This window comes from Synchiropus splendidus, chromosome 5 (genome assembly GCF_027744825.2).
Source record: "Synchiropus splendidus isolate RoL2022-P1 chromosome 5, RoL_Sspl_1.0, whole genome shotgun sequence".
In the NCBI taxonomy this organism is placed as follows: Eukaryota; Metazoa; Chordata; class Actinopteri; order Syngnathiformes; family Callionymidae; genus Synchiropus; species Synchiropus splendidus.
Genome location: NC_071338.1, coordinates 13,100,871 through 13,124,481, shown reverse-complemented (window position 1 = coordinate 13,124,481; position 23,611 = coordinate 13,100,871). Strand labels below are relative to the sequence as shown.

The 23,611-nt window shown below is 40.2% G+C and overlaps 2 protein-coding genes across 3 annotated transcripts in view; both read left to right on the top strand.

Moving 5' to 3' along the window:
• The first annotated feature begins 443 nt into the window (after positions 1-443).
• LOC128759012 (kinesin-like protein KIF23) lies at positions 444-9,281 on the top strand. Of its 2 annotated transcripts, none has more exons than XM_053865589.1 (21): positions 444-575; positions 1,277-1,343; positions 1,489-1,617; positions 2,591-2,696; positions 2,764-2,900; positions 2,963-3,075; positions 3,230-3,400; positions 4,114-4,226; positions 4,516-4,637; positions 4,834-4,936; positions 5,380-5,459; positions 5,584-5,703; positions 5,817-5,958; positions 6,053-6,214; positions 6,863-7,029; positions 7,108-7,281; positions 7,584-7,754; positions 8,346-8,434; positions 8,508-8,568; positions 8,839-8,879; positions 8,957-9,281. In XM_053865589.1, exons 1-21 carry the CDS (start codon positions 541-543, stop codon positions 8,970-8,972), a joined length of 2,319 nt encoding a protein of 772 aa, XP_053721564.1. In that variant the 5' UTR covers positions 444-540; the 3' UTR covers positions 8,973-9,281. The 2 variants fall into 2 exon arrangements, with proteins under 2 accessions (XP_053721564.1, XP_053721563.1); XM_053865588.1 differs by having other exon boundaries at positions 5,817-5,976.
• Positions 9,282-10,020: 739 nt separating this feature from the next.
• The window catches only part of uacab (uveal autoantigen with coiled-coil domains and ankyrin repeats b), a 35,211-nt gene continuing 21,620 nt past the window's right edge, over positions 10,021-23,611 (top strand). Inside the window, exon 1 of the mRNA XM_053865565.1 lies at positions 10,021-10,206. Within this exon, the coding sequence (XP_053721540.1) occupies positions 10,159-10,206 (48 nt within the window). The 5' untranslated portion in view covers positions 10,021-10,158. The remainder of the gene's footprint in view (positions 10,207-23,611) is intronic.

The window sequence follows — 23,611 nt, the reverse complement described above, 5'->3', positions numbered from 1 at the left end:
GTCACCCAAGAGACCTTGAACCTCTCCAGCGCGTCGAAGATTCGCCTTAGCATCTCTTACAAGTTGGACGTTCATGGAACACCCCACCAAGATGGCCGACACACTTCATCTGGCTTCTTTTGATGCGAAGGAGCCATGGTTTTTACTGATCATACTTTTTATTATGCCAGCTGTTTGACTCCATTCATTTCCTTTCTTTGCAATGTAAAATAAAAAGTCTATATTAAGTGGTGGTGACAAAACAAATTCTGTTCTCATTTCCAATCGAAATGTAATACACGTACACACATCAGAAACAAATAAATTGCTATCAATGTTTTTTTTTTTTGACGACATACAGATGACTGACAATATCAAAGAACTCCAACCCATTTGTCGTCTTACTCGAGCTCATGACAACACATTTGTCCCACACACTTTGAATGCAGCATCATTTTTACACTTGGGCGGAAACCCTGCCTTTTTCTGTGTGTGATTGGTCTACTTGTTGTTCCCGGAAGTAACTCCACCGCGCTAACTTTCAAACATCTTGTGTTGGTGATGGTGCGGAACCGAACAGCTGAAGCAATGCTTGGGTGTGTAATATTATTCTGCTAAGATACAATTCCGTTTGTTAAGCTTCATGAGTATCCGTTTTAAATCGGAACAACTAGGGTTTTTAATTGTTAAAGCGCTCGAGAATGTTAGCATGTATGCTAGTAAGAGCGAATTACCTTCAGCGGGTTTTAAGTAAACAAACCCGAGAGCTTGTTACCGTGACACACTACTACACTACAGGAGTGGTTCCAATTAATCTAAAACACTATAACGTTTTGTGAGGTTATTTAAAGATTATATAAATATTTTTTCAACGTTCGAGTCAACTTCGCCGTGACACTTAAGTTGGTGCACTAGGATTGCTCGAAATTCTAAAGAATGTGGCGATAACTATTGAAGGGTTCAAGTAAAACCTTTGGCTGTCCTTGTTTTGTTTTCTGTGAACATTTCACAAATGAAGCTCGAACTTAAATCTTCTTTAGTGGCTGTGACGAAGGGCAGCCTGACCAAAAATCAATATGGCACGGTCCAATGAACATTGTATTACTGTCAAAGTCCTCCCGTGTAGGTTTTCTGACTTCATGGAATCTTTTGATCGGCCAAAAACCTCAAAATGGATCATTAATTTTCAACATTGAATATTATAATCCCCGTACACATAAGCTGTATTGTAGTTGTAGTGGCATTGAAATCAAAGGTTCTTAAGTAGGTGTGCTGTAACAATGTTTTTTGACCCAAGGAAAGGCAGAACCCCTCGCAGACTCGGTCCAAAGAGGACAAACAGCATAGAGAAGGATCCGGTTGGTGTAAGTAGACTCTCCTAGTATTTAGGATTCATTTGATTGAGGGAAACAATTGGTTCCCTGTGAGTTTCAACAATCGTCACTGGTAGATCGAGTCAGTTCTGTTTGATTTTGTGTCAGTTTTCCACTAATGGTCTTTTTCTTTCAGGTGTACTGCCGCATACGTGCGCCTGGACCTGATGATGGAGAAAGTTGTGTGGAGATGATTAGCAACTCTACTATTCAGCTTCATGCTCCTGAAGGACTGAAAGCAAACCGAAATGGAGAATACAAAGAGGTAGTTAAAAAAAAAAAGAAAAAGATTTACATATGTGTCTGCAGCACACACGGTTGTAAAGCTCTGCTGTGCTGTGCCCTCTACTGAAGTTCGACCAGCAGCATTTTTTTATTTGAGGTTGCAGTCCACAGCTCAGGTGACAGTGACTTGTATTTGAAGGCACCTGTTTACCTAATCCATCTGTCAGCAGTCTAATTTGTCACTCGGTTTATTGAAAATTGTCTCAGTCTACAGTAGTAAAACATACACTATATCTCAGTCATCATGACTGAGTTTTTCTGGCATTAATGCATTATAAAATTATGATACAGAACTAAAGTCTAAACTCATCTCAGCACTGCAGCATAACTGATAGGTAGGATGAGTGGGGTTACCGCTGAGCACCAGTTGCCGGTTTAGGTACAGAATGTGCTTGCCTTGTGAAATGTGCTTTCCTTGCCGCCCACTGATGATGACAATTGTCTTGTCTGTATTTTTCTCTTTTATTGTTATATTATGATCTAATGAAAACACAATTGGCAGTGCAGAGAACACTCTGGACACTGAGGCTACCACACTTTGTGGCACATAAAGCTCTTGTGAGAAGTCGGAACTGATGATTCTGCAATGATGAATCCAGTTCCGATAGGTCGTGTAGGAATTGGGACTGCCATTACATCCACAATGTTTGTCGTCTGTGTGTTTCATGTGTTGTAAAACCCGCCTATAAGACGTTAACTTGAAGTTTCATTTAATATGAAACTTGAGCATGTCTGTGAGGTGGCAACTGTTTGACATGTGATTTCTGTTCCCATTTCAGTAGCCAGTTCTCACACAGTCTTTAACATTTCATCAGCTTCCCATATTCCCCCCCTCTAATGTTCTGAATGTTAGTTAAGATGACATTTATATTTTGTGCATATTTGGGTGAAAAGAATCTCAACAATGATGCTTATGTTTGCCTTACTACTTTTCTCATCTTGCTATATTGTAGACGCAGTACTCCTTTAAGAAGGTGTTTGGAATTGATACAAGTCAAACCCAGCTGTTCGGGGATGTGGCCAAATCGCTGGTGGAGGACCTCATCAACTGTAAAAACGGTAAGTTGTTTTTAGATGTTCACACTGCTGTGAGTTTATACATTGCTCAGATTTGTCTTGTGCGCAGGTCTCCTCTTCACTTATGGTGTCACTGGCAGTGGTAAGACCTACACCATGACGGGATCCGCTGGGGAAGGGGGACTTCTGCCCCGCTCGTTGGACATGCTCTTCAACAGTATCGGCCCCTTTCAAGCCAAAAGATTTGTAAGCTGCTTCATATTGTTGGTGCTTTTGTGCTGTCATGACTTCATGTCAAATTTGTCCAGGTTTTTAAACCGGACGACAAAAACGGGGTGGATATACAGAATCAAGTGGATGCCCTTCTGGACCGGCAGAAAAGAGACAGTCATATAGTAGTGCCAAAGGCTCCCTCTTCCAGGTAGCTACCTGTCCTCATGACTTACACCGCGTCAATTCCTCGCATGCATTTTGTTTATGCTGTTGATACTGGGAAAATAAGCCCTGTTGTCTAAGATGGGAATGCGGGCGTTGTTTGTGAAAAACACCATTCATGCTGTGATTTCATCCTCCAGACAGAAGGCCGATCCCGAGGTGGCAGACATGATCAACCCAGAGGAGGCCTGCAAATGTGAAAACGTGGATGAAGACACTTGTTACAGTGTTTTCGTTTCATATGTGGAGATCTATAACAATTACATATACGATCTCCTCCACGAGTCTCTAGTCGACCCTGTCAGAGCCCGGTAAGAAACACTGGTCAGTCGTTCCTTACTCATCTCATTGACAATGTGCGTCACATCTGGCCACAGCAATGAATAGATTACATCTGCTTTGTCCTCATGCGTTGTCATAAAGATCTCCGCTGATTCCTTTAATGGTGCTGTGTGTTGATCCATAATTTCTCGCCATTTCCACGTTACTGGAATTGATTGGAATTATTGATATTTTCTTTCCTTATACCTCAGCCCTACTGGGTGTCAGAGTTTGAAATGCTAAATCATGCTTTAATGTGTAGAAGAGAATGGGAATGGGCTTTTGAGTCCTAATGGATCTTATGTGTTAAGTATATTCTCAGTTGGAGTCCATAGGATGAATGCAACCTCTTTTCTCCGCTAAAAGCCTTTTCAATCAGGATGTGGGTGGTGACTCCCCCTTCTGGGGTTGTAAAATGGCTTACCATAAAGCTGTGGGAAGCTTTGTGTGTGATTTGCATAGAAGACCTCAGGGTGAAGCTCTCAACTCTGTACAAATTCCATAATAGAAATCGTGGACTTTGCCATGGGTTTGAGGAAGTGGCAGACGTGTGAAGCGTCAGTGAGGAATCAGATACATCAGGAAGGACAACGTCAAGTTATGCAACACTGATCTTTCTGACCCTGCTAGGACCACCGTAGCTTTACTATGGCTCTGTCTTAACCAGATCACTTTTGCATCTTTTGCGTCTTTTGAAATGAAGGCCACCTCAATCCAAAGTCCTGCGTGAAGACCAGTTTCACAACATGTACGTTGCTGGCTGCACAGAAGTGGAGGTGAAGTCTACTGAAGAGGCTTTTGCAGTGTTTTGGAAAGGTAGGGGTGTTTTTCTGATTCGGCCACTTCTGATTTTTGAAAGCCATAACATTCCATTTCTTCTAATAACTGAATAGGTGTGGTACAACCCTAAACTATTACCTGATTATTTCAAATAATCATGTACCAACAATTAACGACAAAATGAATAGTTAATTGAAATATTCCGTCAAACAGAGTGTTAAATATTTGTTTGTGTTATTGTTTATTAATTCGGTTACTGTAAAAGCGTTCTTTGTACGTTACTATAACACTGTCCCCTTGTAATAGCAGAGTATTTACTTTCCAGGACAAAAGAAAAGGAGGATTGCAAACACTCAACTCAACCGAGAGTCCAGTCGCTCTCATAGTGTGTTCACACTCAAGCTGGTCCAGGCTCCGCTGGATGATGATGGAGACAATGTTCTTCAGGTAATGATCCATTGCTCTAGATGGTAAACATTCAATCCATTAATTTTTTTCATCCTGCAACCATTAAAAGGAAGACGTGTTCTGAACAGAAGCTACCATTTTCTCTGAGCTAAAATATTTTAATTTTGGATTGGGGAAAAAAAACATGTAAATGTGAACTACCCTAACACGGCTTGATTTTGTTTCTGTTATCCAGGATAAGAATCAGGTTAATGTCAGCCAGTTGTGCTTAGTTGACTTGGCTGGCAGTGAACGCACCAACAGGACAAAAGCTGAAGGCAGCCGCCTCCGGGAAGCAGGTCTGTTTTCTTTATAAGTACTTTATCCAGAATATATATGTACTGACAAATAAGGTGTTGGTGCCAAGCACTGCATAAGTACCAGTGGAAGCAATTTACATGCTCTGCTGTTTTCCAATATGCATGTGTACTGTAATCGGCCAACATTTCTGTTAATAACATAATATCCTTTTCAGGATTTACAAAAATAGTTATGTATTTCATTGCATTTATGTATCAAATATCCCCATTATTTGCATGATCGAAATACTTATGTAATATTTATATTACTTTAAAAAAAAAAATTAAATACCCATTGACTGTTTGTTGTCTCATTACTGCTTCATTTTTTCTTTCCCTGTCAAAGGGATTCAATACAGAGGAGACCTGTGGATATTATTTAATAGACCCATTTTTGTCTGTCTGTTCTTTTCTAATCAATAAGCCTCTTGCGTCTGTGACAGGAAATATAAACCAGTCGTTGATGGCGCTGAGGACATGCTTGGAGGTGTTACGTGAGAACCAGATGAGTGGATCGAACAAGGTTTTCATCTTTCCCCTGGAACATTATACATTTTAAATAACCTGATGGTCAATTTGAGTCTATGAGCGAGTCTTTCACGAAGATTGAATAGCATGTGCTCTCATGTTCTCTCTCTCCCCTCCAGATGGTGCCATACAGGGACTCGAAACTGACTCATCTTTTTAAGAATTACTTTGATGGTGAAGGACATGTTCGCATGATTGTCTGTGTTAATCCAAAGGCTGATGAATATGAAGAAACTATGGTAAGAGTCCTTTCACTTCTATGAGATCTTCTATAATTATCACAGAAAGAAATCTGTTGTAAGTTAAGAACTGAGACAAGGAAAAGTGAACAAGTTTCTGCCTCTCTGCTCAGCTGGTCATGCGCTTTGCTGAGATGACACAAGAAGTGGAAGTGGCACGGCCGGTCGACAGGCCAATTTGTGGCTTCACTGCAGGACGCAGGCATAGAAACCAGGAGTTCCGAGATGAACTTTCACGGCGTCTGGAGGAGAGAGGTGGGCCCTGTAATGCTGGTAAGCCTGAACACATGATGGTTTGTCCTGTAGTCATTCTCAATTGCTGAGATAATCTTGTACTTCTCCTACATAGACGGCTCTTTGCCACTCAATCAGCTCATTGAGAATCTTCCACCACTGCCGGCGTGTAACTTGGTGGACCCAGCAGATGATCAGACGCTTCCACGCATCATCGAGGCCCTGGAGAGAAGACGGCATCTTCGGCATGCACTGATCCAGCGTTATAATGAAACTGGTAAACGTTTATTGTTGAGGAGTGTTGAACTGTTGAGGTACATGAGGAACAGTGTTCAGAAGAACAGAAAAGCAGCCACAGATTCCAAAATAAGAGACTAAGGGGTAAAATGAACATAATATTAAAGAAATAACTAAGTTATATTTAAACTGGTTGAATATTTAAAATCTGTTGTAGGTATAATGCAGTGCATTCTGTGATGAAGTGAAGTCAATAGCATATTTATCTCTTATAATAATAGTAATAATAACAACATTAAGACCATACATCCTAAAAACAAAGTCCTGCAAATTAAATGTCAGTGTGGTCCACTGTAGTTTTATTTATGTAAACCCATTTATTTAAAGGCGTTTTAAAAACCTAACGGATAAAACAACACATGATAAGGTGGATAAATGGGATGGAGCAAATTGAGATCAACTGACAATTTTTGGCAGGAGGTGAAGTGATATTTCTGATGACAGCTTCACCACCTCACCATATGTGACCTGGCCTTTATAAATCTGTCTGGGTTGACACGTGTGTGTCATTTGACATGTCATTTTCGAGATGTCTGCGCACATAAATGAGGACTTTTTGACCCATTTCGTTCTGTCTCCAATGCTGTTTTTCTACTGTCTTGACAATACATTTTTCTGTTCACTGCAGCAAGTGCAATCAGATCCACGATTCAGCAGTCTGCCACTCAGCTTGGTGCACAGGAGAACGTGCTTCATGATCACCAAGCCAAGCTGCATGAGAATGAAAAAGTCATAAACCACCAGAGAAAGGAGATAGAACGTCTGGAGAAGAAGTCCAAAACTCTGGAAACTAAGGTCTGCTACTCTCCACTTCATTCAGTTTTACATTTTCTAAGAGTAATAATAATAATCTCACCTTCTTGTTCATGGCAGATCGACATCTTACAGAAGACAGTCAATGTGTATGAGAACGACAAACGCTCGCTGCAACAAGGCCTGGAGTGTCAGTCAGTCAGGCACCACAGAGAGCTGGCTGAGATGAAGCGACGGGAGCAGCAAATGCAGGCTGTGGTGAACGATGCTAAGTTCAAGTGGGAGAAGGAGTGTGTAAGTGTCTGACAGCAGCAGGCATCCTTCCTCACTGCATGCTCTGCATTGTTTTCTAGTCCTTGTTTTCTCCATTTTTCTTATCCATATCATTGGGTATCTCGTCAAGTATGAGAAATATTGTTGCCTTCAATAGTCAAATCCAGTCTTTCTAACTTTTATGGACTTGGATCCACTAGAATGTTGCTATTCTTCAAGAACAGTGGGAGATATGGTCAGAACCAATTCAGTCCAGTCCATTGTGAATATTGTCTTAAAAAATCTTTGCTGCAATCTTTTGCTTTTCCATGCTACGTTAACAGGATCGACGAGTAAATGCCAAGCAGATGGAGATGCAGAACAAGTTGTGGGTGAGAGACGAGAAGCTGAAGCAGCTCAAAGCCATCGTCACCGAGAGCAGCAACACCAAAGAACGTTCCAACCCAACTAGTAGGGAGACAGCGGGCCAGAAGAGGTCGCCTTCACTACTGCCTGTAAGCTCTTTATTCACCTTCATGCTCCTTTTGTTGTGGTGTGTCTGTAGCATATGTATGGTAGGTATGTGCACTGAATTAGTTGTATTTTTTGCAGAACAGTTTTGAGATTTATCTGATGTAAATTGTCGCCTTTTGGAATGTTTTGGGGTCACATGTCGTGGAAGCTTTACGTGTGAACTCAAGCTGGATAAAATCAGTGAATGTGTGATTGATAACAGCCACATAACCACACACACGCCGACTGATAAACATGATGAAGGACAATTGGAGGGAACGAAACTGTTGGACTGCTCATCTCAATCTGACAGACTATAACACGGGGGCAGGTTTTAGGAGTAGATCATCCTGGGTTGAGGTCACAGGCTGCACCAACCCTTTGATCTCTGTCATAAACAGGACCATTCTCAATATCACAAAAATATAAAGTGATTGAAGTGCAATAAAATAATCCGAATCAACAAACAGATAAGTGCACTTTCCAAATGCCAACGAAATAAAAGTATTGTGATTGTTTTTTTTTTTTTTTTTTAATAAATGCATTTGCTCTGATTTGACTTAATTGAAATTAAGTTTCACATCTTTCCTCAGGACAGTGTTTTTAAAGTGCCAAACAGAGGACGGACTGTGCAGTTCACTGATGTCGAGAAACTCAACTGGGAAAACCAGGCGGCAACAAGGTAAAGCGTGTCATTTCTAGTAAGGTGGTCAATCGTCTTAACCCACAGTTCATCAATGTCTGTGTCTTTTCAGTCGCAAGAGAAGATCTGACTCATCAGACTCCACCTCAAATATCGGGGAAAGCGACGTTGAGGTAACCACTACAAGTTGAATATGTATCTGTCTGACATCGAGTGAGAAACTTTCTGTGGAAAAAAATACTTCTTCACAAATGAATATTGTAATAATAATATTATTATTAATATGTAAAAGACAGATGCACATTACTTTTATGTACTGTTTATTGACTACTCATTGTCGATTGATGGCTAATATCAGCTGTGGGCTGTCCCTGGAGAATCTTTCCAGCTTGAAATGTTAATGTATTTCAATCAATAAACCATGTCAATCTCTCCTCCTCCAGTCTCCAGGGGCCTTTGCAAGTGAGAACCTTGTCGACCAGAAGTAAGAATGCACAGAATCCATGGTTTAAATATTGTGCTCTTTTCTCTTTCTGCTCACTATTTTTTTTCTCCTCCCAGACGCAGACGGCTGTAGCACAGTACCAGAAAACCCAGACAGATTGTATTCTGCTTTTTTTTTTTTTCTTTTTTGGGGAGAATACTTGTCATCAGATGTATCGTATCAAGCATTAATTTCCACTTTTGTAATTAAGAAGGAATATCAAAAGGGAACTGAACTGTTTGAGATGTCTTTAAATTTTAGCGTAACAGGTGTTTTTTTTCCCTACCTCTAGAACATCAATCTGTCAACATTTATCTTGTGCAATAACTCTTTTTTTCCCAGGTAATTTAATGTCTACTGCAAAACGCACAATGATTTTTCCATCCATTAAATGTGACTCGAACTATGATTTTTGTTTCTGTGTTATTATTGGGGAACCATTGTCTGTCAATGCAGAAATAGCTTAAAATGTTTCATGAAACTGTAGCTAGTGGGATAATTACATTTGAAATGATGGGAAACCTGAAGAAAGTCAAGTGCCTGCTGTTCTTGACTGACATTTCTTTTTGTGACAACCATTTTTCTTTTTCAAAAAGAATAGTTTAACTTGTGTGTTCATTATTCTCTTAGCTGACATTCAGATGATTTGAGTTCTAATCTTTCCTGTGGTTTAGGCCCAATTAAATAAAAAAAAAATCTTGTCAACTGTGACATTTTGATGTGTTTTTCTTTGCTATTTGGACCAATATTCAACCAATTATGCGACATTGTTCTCACGAACACGGTGTAACACTGCGATCTCTGCGGAATGATGCTGGCAGTGTTACATCAAATCTACATGAACACAAGGATTGGTTGACTCTGAAAGTATGAAAGAAAACGAATGTGTTTTAATTTTTTTTTAATTTCTAAAAGGATTCAGGCACAGTTTTGACAAACACGTCTGAGGTGGCCTTTTCCAGGTGTTCCAGAGGAGGATGACGTCACGTCGGTTTTCCCAGGACGTCTCAAACGAATCTCAAAGACGCTCATGTCGGAAGTCCCGCCTAGTAACGAATTCTATTGGCTGAAAGGCCATGGTACGCTCCAAAAGTTAAAATCCGATTGGTCTGTATGGCTGTCACTCAATAGAGATCAGAGAATTGCGGTTAGGCGTCAGGTGGAAGTCGCTCCGGTGCCAAAATTGGGATAAAACTTCACATTGTTCGTAGTTTTGGGGAGTATTCGCTCCCTGCTAAAGACGTAGTCCAAGCACAGTGTCGACCGCCTGTGTTCCAAGATGAAGAGCCTCAAGTATCGACTGAGGAAACACGAAGTTACCATCACGGTGAGTAGAAACTTGGAAGTTTTGTGGTGTTTTGTCAGCTACTAGTAAATGGTGTTGAATGACGGGAGGGGGTCAGTGTTGTTCGAAGGCGAAGGGGCATTGCCGGTCAGCTTGGTTTTAACAAACCTCTTAAACACCTGCAACTTCCAAGTAGCACCAGCTCACTGAGCTGTCCCTCATATAATGAGCGTGTACCCGACGTGTTGTACCCGGAGTACCCCGCGGTGGGACATGGGAGTACATCGTTGAAGTATACTACTCTGCCAAGTACTTCGTGGCTGTCTGGGGAATAATGTGTTACTTTAAACAAATGTTGAATACCCAGTTAATGTACTCGTATAGAGCTGCTTTCGAATATCTAAATCGTTTTTTACTTCTATGTACATTTCCAATTAAACCAACAAAATAAGTCCAGTGACATTTTTGTCAAAGAATCATTTTGAGCAGTGATGTCTTTTGTTTATTTTCCTTTTAACTGAAGATTTGTGATTTAAAGGCAGGATCTGGAGGTGATACAATACTTCCTCCTCTTGAATATGTTTATTTTTTGTGTCAATTTTAACTGCCACATTGTATCAACATCAATCTAATAATCTAACTAAAGATGAACTTCCAGTCAGCTGTAAGTCCCCAAAGTTGGTGGTGGAGGAGGCTGACTTCTTCGCAACCCCTGATGGGAAATGCTGAAGGGCAGACGGCTCCCTGACTGTAGTTGGGCCCATGATATTTGTTGGTTCACTTACACAAGTGAGAAGATGAAAGGTGAAGGCACAGACGTCTGCTGAAGTCTTTAGTTGTCTGTCTGGAGAACTACCCATATTGAGTCAAAACACAAAGTGGCGACTGTACTTGCCTGCATCATCTGCCACAAAGTGTGTCTCCTACCTGACTACTTGCTTACATTTTTCTATACTTCCTGAAAGCCAGATGGACTGCAGAGTTGTATTCCATCTCCATTGAGCCAATCTTCTAAAACTGACTGTACTTTAATGAAAATGTAAATTAAATTTACGATAATAAACAATCAGCGTCATCCACCAAATGAACTCTTCTCCTATTCCCACAAAGTTGTCTGTAATCAAACTGCTACTGGGGGTATTTTTATAAATAATTGATCAACTAACAGCTGTTAATATTGTGAAGAATATTGATCTCTTCCCGTTGCTGGATTCCTCCGTGGGAAGTTTTGCCTTCTGTAATAATACTGTGAAAGAAATGGGTTTAATTTTGTTGTGCTGTGCTGTTCTCACTTCCAATTATTATGAAAAACAAAGAGGATCTAATGTCTGCGTTGTAACTGTTGTGGTTTCACTGTTCCTGGGGTTTTCAGAAAGGTTTTGTGTTCACACAAACTATTCAGCATGTAAACGCTAGTCACTGAAGAGGCTTCAGTTCCTCTTTGCTACTTTGGTAATTAATGCAACCTTAAGCATGAACGTCATGTTTTGTGTTCACATCACGTTTGTGGTACAAAATAAATTCCAAGTACTGTGAAGGATCTACTTGTGGGGCCTAGTTTAGAATTGTGAATCATAGCTTTTATTTTTTTTTCCCCCATTCGTACTAAAATGGAATGTTTTTATTCTGTACATCCAGGTGGTGAGACGCCTGTGTTAGTGGGTGTCTGTTTTCATCCATGATTCACACTCTGATTTTTGTCTTTGTGTGTCAAGCAAAAGGAAAACTGTCATATACTGTATGAATCGAAGGCCAATGTGAATTGAACTCAATACTTAAAACAGTGATATCTGAAGTGTAGCGCCGCAAGTCTGAAGATGGAAAAGAAGTAACATACTGAATCTGCTTGTAATTCACTGTTGCTCAAAGGTTATGTTTGATCTGCTGCAGTGAATATATTACATTTGAATTTAATTGAGATGTTTCAAATATGACTAGCTGTTCTGGCCATTAAGCTCACTGTGTTGCAGCGTCTTTGTTAATAACTATTATTATGGGCATTTTTACTCGGTCAAAGCCTGTGCTAGTGGAGTATTTTCACATCTGACCTTTGACCTGTAATCCCTCCTAATAGACCGTCATTTAAATTCTGCAAGTTTCACGTGTTTAGTGTTTGTGTGTTTGGCCGTAGAGTCCTGTTTTCAGCTCCAAGCTATTACCATGATAAAGGCCTGCAGCCTGAGGATCTCTGTGTGGTAAACTATCTGGCCCTTTTTCTTAAGAACGGAATGAAATTCCTTTGTGTTGGCAGTGGAGACTTGCTACTGAAAACCGGAGCCAAGAAGCCTGTTGTTGTTGCTTGGCAGCATGATCCGTCCCACTTTTCCCAACACCACAAAACTGTGATGGAGGAGTCTTATGTTGAGGAAACAAGGGTGACATTTAGGCATTTCTGGGTGATATTTTTTTAGGATACTGCAAATACATTCCTTGGTCCAGACTCAAACCTTTGGTGGCACTTCACCTCAACTGTGGCTGTACTAACAAGTGTCCTAGACATGTGATGTAAGAAGTACGCCTGTTACTATTTAACCCAAGAACCTGTGGAAGGTTAATAAAACAGAAATCATAACAGAAACAAATGGCCAATGCAACCTTTATCTTGGCTGTTAATGTTTTATTTGCTCATACGCTTGTGCAGATACAGGCTGCTTCACTTTCCTTCCTGCCATGACTAATAGATGTTTTAGTTTCCTGAAACTGAGAGAGTTGAAAAGGAAATATAGTTGTGCTTGAATAGATTAGATGACAAAAAACCGAAAAGAAAAGTGCCGCCCAAATATTACAAAGTCCTCCCCATGACTCTCATACCTGTTCTAAAAACTGGACATGGTTGCACAAGTTCGCTAGCAATGCATGTTTTAGTACACATATGCATCATTAGACTGCTTATTTATTTCTATTATGTGGGTTAGCATATGCAACTGCTTAGCTATTTAATAACATTAGGTAATTGTAATCTTCGATGCAGCTCATGGAATTTTAGTGTTGTAGTCATGCTTGAGTTAATGATCCAAGGGCTTTATAAATGGAATGCCTTTAAAAAGTGGACCGTGGTAGTGGGACAGTGAACAAAATAAAACAAAAAAAATATTATTGTCTTTGGCAAAATGTGCTTTCATGTTTCTTGTGTTTTTGCTTGGTACCTAGTGAGTTACTGACAGTGATAAAAGTAAACAAATGGTGCTGAAAGACTGAAATAAATCCATGGCCTTGTGATCAAAAGTAAGTTAAACCAGATTAAAGTTTATTTCGTGAGAGGAGGTCATTGTTTTCCCGCACATTTTTCAACTTCTTTGTCTGGCAGATCACGCCCTGTCTTTTCTTCAACCTCTCCCTCTGTGGGTGTGCACCCACTCTGACTACAGAACCAAAGTGGTGTTGTTTTACAAACTAAGGAGAGATCAGTGTGATGATGATGATGATGATGGTAATACAGTGGATAGTCGAGGCTGATGGAGCTGAGAAGCCGAAGCGACTCCGATTTCAAGTTTGTTTGGAACAAAAGCAGGGTGGAGAGGTGCTGGGGGAGGGGAGCATGATGGCTGAGAGAATTCAACTGAAAGCACCCTTCAGTGGGAAGAATGCTGATTGACAGATGGATTTTAACCGGAGTTGGTGAAAAACTGAGCGAGGGATGACTTCTCATGCTTCCCTTAAAGGTTCACTGGGTTAGACAATAAAAATGACTCCTCTGTCATACCAGAAATAACCCCTTTAAACCCTAAAATGAAAGTATGATAGTATTTGTTGCTCTGTTAGTGACATATGACACTTACTGAATCAAGAACATCCTTACATTTGGAGGTGCTGTGAATGCAGGGATCAACAAGCCTCACTGGTTTAATGAGCAATGGCTGTTTTTTCAATGTTCCCAAAAGTTCCAAAGTAGAGCCAAAAAAACCAAGATTGAAACAAGTAAAAATGAAGATTTACAGAACATTTATTTTTCTTGTTGGGATGAGGCTTTGCCGTCCAAGTTAGGTGGACCTTGGAGGAGAATTCATTGAGACTGACAGGAGATGGGATCTATTAGTTGAAAGTTGAGAAAGCTTTATTGTCTCTTCTAGTAGAAACAAACATTTGTCTTTTGTCATGGCAGTTGACAAGTTTAAAACCACACTCACACATTAAGAGCAACACGAACTTGGTAAAACACTTGTGTGTGTGTGTGTGTGTGTGGCCAGCAGCAGCGTCAAGCTGAACTAATATAATAGAACCCCATTTTTTGTTATTTCACAAAAACATGTGTCATGGTTGCTGAAATTGCATGAAAGGTATGAACAAGTGTTCATAAATCTGACATGATAATGGACTGCCATGTACAGTATCTGCTAGAGCTCTAAGTGACTAACAACTTGGGACAGAATGACAAGCATCCTTCTTTGAGTCAGAACATTCTTAACGTTTGTGGTCTAAACTGAACAAAACTCATCAGCATTCTCCTGCATGTAACTATTTGTACTCAACTTGACTCAAGGCCTCAATAGTATCATCATGATGGCTACCAATGCTGCTGCCTAGATTAGCACTGCACAATTGAAGTTCAGTTTAAGCTCTACATCCATCAGTTTTGAAATCCTCCCACTGGAAAACATCTCTTGTCAACGTTATAATTTGCCTTCAAGCCACAGGGACAATTTGTTTAATAGCAGTGAGGCTGGTGCAACTCTTCAGACGTGCTTTTGACAAGCGTAATTGCCACTCTGCTGTGTTTCACAGATGGATGTTGGTGGAATACAATGAAGCAATGGAGCCAAGGAATCAAGATGAACCCTCATTTTATCATTCATAACATCTCTTTGTGAGCGTCAAGCTTAAAATGGCACTTGATGTTAAGCACCGCTCTTAGCATCATCAACCCCATGTTTCACTCTTCCAGAAACAGTGGATCCAGTAGCCATCTTTTGAGAAGTGTTTATTATTGTACAGAATCAAATGAAACATTTCTCGTGTACTCAATGCCTTATTGTAGGGATGGGCCATATGGCCCGTAGTTTTTCATAGAATAACATCCCGTACAACCTGTTACAGAAACTGCTTTGGAAGTGACTTTCAGTATCACTGTCACAGAGGTGAGGTGGCTGTGCAGAAGTGCAACAAGAGAAAGCAGATATAACAGACAAGGTGGAGAAGTAGGTCATCTGTAGCGTTTTTTTTTCCTATAAATGCAAGTAATTGCTATCAAAATTGAATTCAACTGTTTTATAATGATACTTTCTATGATGAGACCTGTTGTTTGCATTACTGGAAGTTGTCTTCAACAATGTGATTGTTCAGTTATCAATATAATTAGATCTGTTTAATGGCCAAATAGGTGTAGAGATAGGCAAATTCTGATCTAGGCCCAACAAGTAGTCAGTTTGACCTCTCATAGAACCCTGCTGTGTTTGGAGCCTCACCGACTGTGTTCTGCCAGTTTTATTTTGGTGTTTAATTGTGACTGTTAGATGCGGAGATGTTTGTGCTTCATGGCAACTAGAGAAACGGGTGGTGGAGATATGGTGTATCCAGTAAGAAGAACATCTGTGCTGTAAAAAACTAAACAAATAAAAAACAAACAAACACTACAATTGTTAGCTGTCTGACGCAGCAAACTTGGAGAGCATTATGGACGTGACATTATAGACTGATCACAGTTTAGTAAAACGGTGGCTAACATAAAGCAGCCGAGTTTTGCTGAGGGAGAAACAGAGAGTCCATGGCATATAGGATACAAGAATCATCTTTGCGGGAATAATATCCTTAACTACACTGCAAATTCACTTGAATTTTTGAAATGGCGATAGAAAGACGAAAGATTTTAAACAACATGGTAGACATTTTTTTTATTGTATATACGATATATATCGTCATATCGCCCACCACTACTATTGTCAACAGAGTTTAACTTTATTGTCATCTGGTGCAATGTTTTTCAACCGGTGTGCCGCTTCACTGCAGCATGCCATGAGAGACCATAAGGTGTGCCGTGGGAAATGATCCAGTCTCACCTGATTCACAGTCAAAGCAGTGCTGCCGTGGTGTGCAGTGCTCCTCTTCCGACTCACATTCACAGTGAAGAAGCCGGTCACACACGCAACTTCCAGCTGTTTTTAAATCTGATGCGCCTCTAACTTGACCATACACCTTCCAGACAAAATGATGGAGTGGTCCTTGTCAGAACCGTGATGTCAAAGAGCTAACGGCTAACGTCATGTCTCACTTCAAAACTTTGACACTTGTAGAATATCAAACTTTGCTTCGTTTTGTGGCTAAAACTAAATGAAGAACCAAATAAATGCACTCCAAGATGCAAAGAAATAAATAATCATTGTTGTTCTGAAGCAGAGGCATAGAATGTTTAAGTTTTGTCTTGAAATTCCTCAAACTAGAATATAATCATGCAAGATAGTGATCAAATCCAAAACAGTTATTTAAAGTAATAAATATTGCCCACCCCTTTCTGGAGCCTTTTTAAACGAATGCATTTTCTGCAATTTGCTTGCCCAACTAGCCGAGTGTCAGTTAATAAATGAAAAACTGTACTGCTGAAACTATAACTAAACTATAACGAGAAATCATGAATACTGAGCAAGAATCAGAAGGCAGTGATGCGTCATTAAAAAAAAGGAAAGTGAGGCCTGGCTGATTTTACCTTGAACCCATTAAGTCACTCTTGTGAACCTGGTTGTGCCCCTTGTTAACCATTGGACACTGGGACTTGAAGAGCCTGATGCTCAAAGTTACTTCATTGGGTCAAGTAGCTAGTAATCTCTCAGACTATAATCAAAAGCAGTCAGACTAGCCTTGTTGACAAACAATCACGTAAGATTGTTTGTCATGAATCCAAGCAATAACCTTCTTCAGACACGCGCGTCTAAACCAGGAATTGCGCCACAGCATCGAGTGTTGCTCCTACAGTTGACCAGTCCTGTTTTTGGTGTTGCAGGAATAGTATTTTGATATAATGATATGACATGATGATGATATAAAAATTTGAGCAAAATCATTTTTTTGGTTGACTGTTTTTCCGTAAGATCATGTTCAATGTGAGAGCAGCTGGACATGGATGAGCAGAAGATTGTTTTTAGCGGGATGTTGAGCTTACTATAGAGTTGATGCAAGCGTGACGCTCTGTGGTTTTAGGATTAACGTCTGGCTCCATGGGGGCAGACGTGAGGTCATCTCAGCATGTCGGTGTCTGTGTTCCCATGCTGGGCGGTCAGCAACGGACTTGGGGGGGTTAACACACCCAGGAGAATGTGTGTGCTGCATTATGGTATTGTTCAAGTCTTCTGTGGGAAGTGATGAGTGGACAGTGTTATTCTCTGGGAGTCTGTTGGTGTTTGTGACTGTTTGCATGCTGGTCTGATGCAGTGTATTAGTGCAGCAAGCTGGATGTGAGAGAGTTCTTGGTGACCCGAATTTGGGAGGACTGCAGATGACTCAGGCACATAGATGTGCTCAGGTTCAGCACCATAAAGATTGTGCTGATGTGGAACAAACTCTGTACTGTATCCGACCGCCCCCCCACCTTTTGTCTGACAACCCTGTGCTTGAGTTCAGGGTGTGTCGGTGCTTCATTGTTTATTATCAAGTGTGCAGGCAAGACATCTACAGAAGTCTGATGCCAACCAGGAGGCAGTGTTGTTGTCGTTCATTAATTTCCGGATTAGTGTCTGGATGCCGCCTTTAATCCCGTTGCTATGTCACCCTGTGCCTGAGAACATTGCTGTGTATCAGCAAGCGTTTCATGAACACATCATGTGATAAGCGAATCATTTTCAAATGAATGAATGTCAGCCATGTTGATTTTAAGACTCAAGTCACAATTAAAACACACAGGTGTTTTTACCGCGCTCTTGTGCTTCTTTTGGGAAGGAAACTTGACATTTATCGATGATGCCGTGTGTATGTGTTGAGGGGATTATAGCTCCATACATGGCTTGGGAGTATATGCAAGATAGTTTAAGGAGTCTGCAACCCTTAACGGTAAAGGCGGGTAGATGAAGAGCAAAACATATGCCTCACAGCAAAATTCTGTTAACTTCAAAACCACCGTTAGATGTCATCCCGCCCCAATTCACAAACTTCCCATGATCTCATGGAGGGTCTCTGCTTTGTAGCAAAAAAATATAATAAATATTAGCGTTAGTGATGGATTATTGTGAACTGAAACAAACAGCGCGTAACAAGTGAGCACATTTTAGCAGCTCGGTGCCCATTAAGTCTCAGATAAAGCATCTAATGCCAGGGGGTTCCTCTTCCTGGCACCTTGATTTCCAAATAAAGAGCAACCTTGGCTTTCACTACACCTCAGCTGTCCACAGACCTATCACCTGTTATGCTGTCGTTTTCCGAGACACTGACTCTTGGCTTTTCTTATTTCTTGTTAATTATAAAAATAAAAATTTCAAGAGCTAAAGGCTTAAAAAATTTGGATAAGTGCATATAAATTATTTAACTAAGAAATATTGGCATTTTTCATTTTTTTTACATTTATTAATGTGGCTATCGATTTATTATACATAAAATATATTGCTAGTCCCTGATAAATGTTTACCAAAATAAAGTCCCAAATATTCAGTTGTCAAGGTTTTGGTATCTGTGGTTCACTTACAAAAAAACTCAAATTTTTGCAATAATATTTGATCAAATACCTATCTTGGAATTTTAAATACATGTGCTATGCACTGAAAACTGTGAGGAATCTTCATTTTCCCTTGTTGCTGAGTAAGCACCCACAAGGCAGACTCCCACAAGGCTAAGCATGTTTGAACCAGTGTGGTCTCATGAGTGAGGAAAAGCAAAAGCTTTTCTGTGTTCATGCAGTGGTCGCCAACCTTTTTAACTGGGCATCGACCTCTCATGTTTCTAGACTGGTGATGTCTACCGGTTCGTTTTGTCATCCAACGCACTTCTCAAACGGCTTTCTATAAATTATTTGCCAAAGACACACACACCGAACTGATACAGCCACAGACAATAAAAAAATAAAATGAACTGTATATCATTGTGTGAATGCAGCTCCCAGTGCTCTCCTGATTCAAGTTGAACACAACAGACACAACATATTATTGCACATGCACTTGTTTTGTATTAAGACAATTTAGAACACATTGTCAAACTCAAACACACACAGGGACATTATTATTATTAGTTTCAGATTAAACAGTCTTAATTTAATTAATTTTCCCCCTTTCCCCTTCAGTTTATCTTCAGCTGTATCATTTTATTTTACAATTTTACATTTTGGGGGCGCGCTTAATGTAATGCATCATTTAGTCTTGAGCCAGCTATGAAACAATAAGGAAAACCTTGATGCTCCACGATTGTAAATAAAGCTCTGTTAGCTCTGTGATATGATATTTTTACGTCACAGTTTGACCCAGGAACACACATCACTCTGCTGTGAAGGTCTGAAGTCAAGTTAAGAGCTATTCACAGATGCTGTCTTAATGACTGCGCGTGTGTTTGGGTGACGTCTGAGGACTCAGAAAAGGAATTGACATTTTCATTTCTGGATTATTGCTGTGGAATAAGACTGCAGCGAATTCACCTCAACCCTCAGTGCAACAACATAGCTCTGCATCATGTAGAATAGGTCGCTGGGACAGGCAGTTAAGATGACTGCTAGGGATCGACTCACAATGGGACAACTGTTGATCCTGGTTCTTCCTGATTGACTAGTTGGTTTCCCCTGTCTTTATGAAGGCAACATTATCTTAGATATTTTAACTGTAATTTCATAGAGATTATTTCGTTATTAATAATTTGAGTTAATGTTTTTATTATAGCTCTGTTTGACGTCATAAATGTCATAACATTTCATGATACGGAGGTATCAATTAATATCAATTTATTTTATAGCCGAACAAAAAAATAAGTGATCTGAAGTGATAATGAAAAAAGTTATTTAATGCCTTAGCATTTTTATAAATTAATGGCTGTTGTGTGGCTGTGGCTGTTTTCAATGAATCTCAAGAGCATTACATGAGACGATAATGGGCACTACTGAGAGAGAAAGTGTTTTACATTAGCTCTATTTTCATTTGTTCTGCTTTTTTTATGGAGAGGAGAGTATTAAAAAGCAGGAGACTGCAGTCTACAGCTCTTCTTTAAGAAAATGATGACATGAGATATTAGGGTGAACATCACAGATCTGCCCTGCTCCTAAACCTCAGAGGGCATGCTGCTACTTGGAGACAAATACTAGTCAAGATGCTCATTTGGCCTGCAAGTGCTCACGCCCAGGTGTGACCAGGAATGTGTGTGGGGAGGTGAAGGGCTTAGAAGTGAGAAAGTGGTGTACAATAATTATTCATTTAATCATAAAAACTGTCCAAAAAATATCCAGTTGTTTCAGGCATATTATTGATCACATAAAAATGAAGGAGATGAGTAAGCATCCAATGGATATTTTGGTGCCAAAGACTGTAAACTCCATTAAAAATGAAAAGAAAAACATCGTAAGCTACTGCAGCAGTTATGCTGCTGAGAATAAAGAAAGCGTTAATTACGTTTGAACGAAACTCAGCGTGTATATATGAAGAGAGGAACCAGACGAGTAAGAGCAGGTCCAAACTTGCCTTTTCAACTCTACCTGTTCTTTTCTTTGCTTTGACAGCAGTCAGTGTCTGCAGGTTTCCCTGGGAACATGTCAGTCTGTACAGTGACAAATGAACACTTGACTTTGTATTGTTCCTTTCGACCATAACTGTAGATCACAATGTAACTTGAGGTAGAGAGCTTGATCAGAATGTGTATCAGGGACTCCATAGTGTTGATCAGGAGTTTCAAGCAGTTTGGGATGATGACTACTGAGGACAGAGAAGGGACTGAGGACAGTCTTGTCTAAAGTGTAAGAAAGTGATACATTTGAATGCATTTTTTTGCATATGTAGCCATTTCAAATTGAGTCAGAAAACAGTGCTCTAGCTGCTCTTCTTTTCTGATATGAAATCACACTGTTGATGATGGCCACCAATAAACTCAGTGAAGTGCAAGCTGTTAACTTCCAACAACCGCCTTCTGTAAGAGTATGATAATTGGGTGAAAAAAAATATGCTGTGATACTGAATTCCCAAAACCAAGTGTCTGTTTTGATAATTTCCATCATGGACCAGAACAGGAAGTAGACGACAAACATAAATGCTTGTAGGAAAAGCTTTGGCTGTTCCCTTGTTTTTGGAAGGAATTTGGTACTCTGTTCCTGCATTTGGATGGGTAACCTTTGTGGTATAAAGCCAACCAGGGTAAGACAAGTACATTTATTCATATACAATTTAAAAAGGGTGTGTGTGTGTGTGTGTGTGTGTGTGTGTGTGTGTGTGTGTGTGTGTGTGTGTGTAACAACTGAAACTAATGTTTAAAGGTTACATATGATAGTCACATACACAGTTACATGCATGTCATAAAAGACCAGTCTGCCACACAATCTGAAAACCACACCAACAAAGGACATATAAAAGCCTGGACTGTCATCTTGTATTTATGTGTACTATCTCCTGGAAGAAGAGCTGTAAATGGCCATGAAATGAAACGTCGCACCAATAAAGTGCAAAAACAAGTTCATCTGAGGTGGAACAACTGCCCTGTTATACAAGTGGTGCAACTTTCTTAAAATGACATTTTCCAACTTCCCGAGCTAGATTCTACTCTACCATTTTAGTCTTAATAGTTTTATAACTTTGAACTGACCCTGCGCGCACCAGATAGTATCTCTTAAAGGTGGAACTTTTGATCTTTCCTTTTTCTTTCCATTTTCCTTTTTCTGTTCTTCTTATCATAAAGGTCAGTTATCAGGGAATGAAGCACACACTTCTCTACAAATAGCAAGTGCTTGGATGATTTTAATTGGTGAATTCTGACAACGTTCATTGAAGTTACTGTGGAAAAAGGGGAGGAAAATCACACCGTCTCTTGAAAGTTCTACCCAAAAGTAGGGGCGTCTAATTTTCTGTACTGGCGTAAGTAAAGTACCTTACAATGGGCTGGAAGTATTGTGTGTCACACAATATATATACAGTATATATAGTTATGAAATAAAATGTAAAATGTCACTATTGTCATGTCATCTCTGTCAGTTCTCTTGCTCCGCTGGTTAGTGGTCACGCTACCGTCATATGCCCAGTGATATAGTCCACTGTCATCATCAGTGGTCGTCCTGTGCAGAATATTTTGTGCATCCCTTATTTGAACAGATTTTTTGTGTCTGTTGTCTGGAAAGTGTTGGAAATGCGGTTAAGTGAAAAGCGAGTTTGAGTTTCCACAGAAGTAAGAAAACACTTCAGCGGTTCAGAGTATGCCAGACTTTTAGTTCAGGGGGCATTTGGCCATCATGTGGACGCCCTGAACATGAAATAATGGATGCCCACTTTTTCTCAGCAGGACGTCCTAAATGTCGGATTATGAGTGCTGGTATAATGCCATACTCATAGTGTCATCACACTGGTTTCCATGAAAAGGGTGTTTCCGCCTGGTAATTTCACTGAATATGATTTAAATTTTGCAGATTTTCAACCCTTTTGCAGCTGTAGCTTGGCCATCGCGGGCGGCATGTTTGGTTACTGGCGGTATCTTACGGTTATGCACATCTCGCGAGTCGTCACCCTCGTGTCAAGGAAGTGTGCTGTTGACGCTGATGACAGAGGAAACCGCAGATCAGTTCCATACTTATACTGTATGTTATACCATACTTAAATAGTCGTTTACAAAACTAACTCACAGTTTTTTAATCTTAGGAGTATTTTGGCGTTTGTTTTGGCATGAAGGGGGGGAATGGATTGGTGCAAGGTCGTATGCTCTGGGCGGGGCCTTTGGACACCCTGTTTCAAAATCCTACCTCAAAGCCTGGCGTATGCCTGTGTCAGTTACTGGGGCGACGTATGAGCAGGTTTCCCGCATGAATCCCCGAAGTTGAAGTGCAGATGCTATGCAGAGATCCCCTTCTGGAGAGGATGATCATCACCCCGAGTGGATGTGTTATATCTGTCCGTTTTGAGAAGCTGTTTGATGTGTTACTTTGCCTTTCAGAATGGTTGTGAATACTCAGATCTTCCGCATCATATACTGCTTGCAGTCGAGAGGAAGAACTGACCAATAGGGAAAAGGCTATGTAGACAAACTGTTATTGGCCCATTGCCTTCACTCTTAAAACATTTGATTGTCCAACTTTTTAACCCTGTTGGAAGTTAAAGATTGTGTTTCGGTTAGGGCCGTTGCTGGTCAACAGCACTGACACCACTACACACACGTTTATAGTGTTCAAGTCGCATTCATTACTGCTACTTTGATGAATGTGTCTAAATGTGTCTATAAATGCTGTTTGATGAGGACTGGTTTAATAACTTCACACTTGCTTGAAATTCAATTATGCACTGTCTGTACTTCTACATTTCTTTTCAGTTGGACAAGTCTGTGTTGGGTGCGCTCTAACACTGAAGATGAAACTTTTCTCTCTCTC

Bases quoted from the DNA above. Each gene is read 5' to 3' on its own strand.
- LOC128759012 (XM_053865588.1), top strand. From the start codon at position 541: ATGGTGCGGAACCGAACAGCTGAAGCAATGCTTGG. The intron at 3,076-3,229 runs GTAGCTACCTGT...TTCATCCTCCAG, and splicing joins CCAAAGGCTCCCTCTTCCAG to ACAGAAGGCCGATCCCGAGG. The intron at 4,227-4,515 runs GTAGGGGTGTTT...TTTACTTTCCAG, and splicing joins TTTTGCAGTGTTTTGGAAAG to GACAAAAGAAAAGGAGGATT.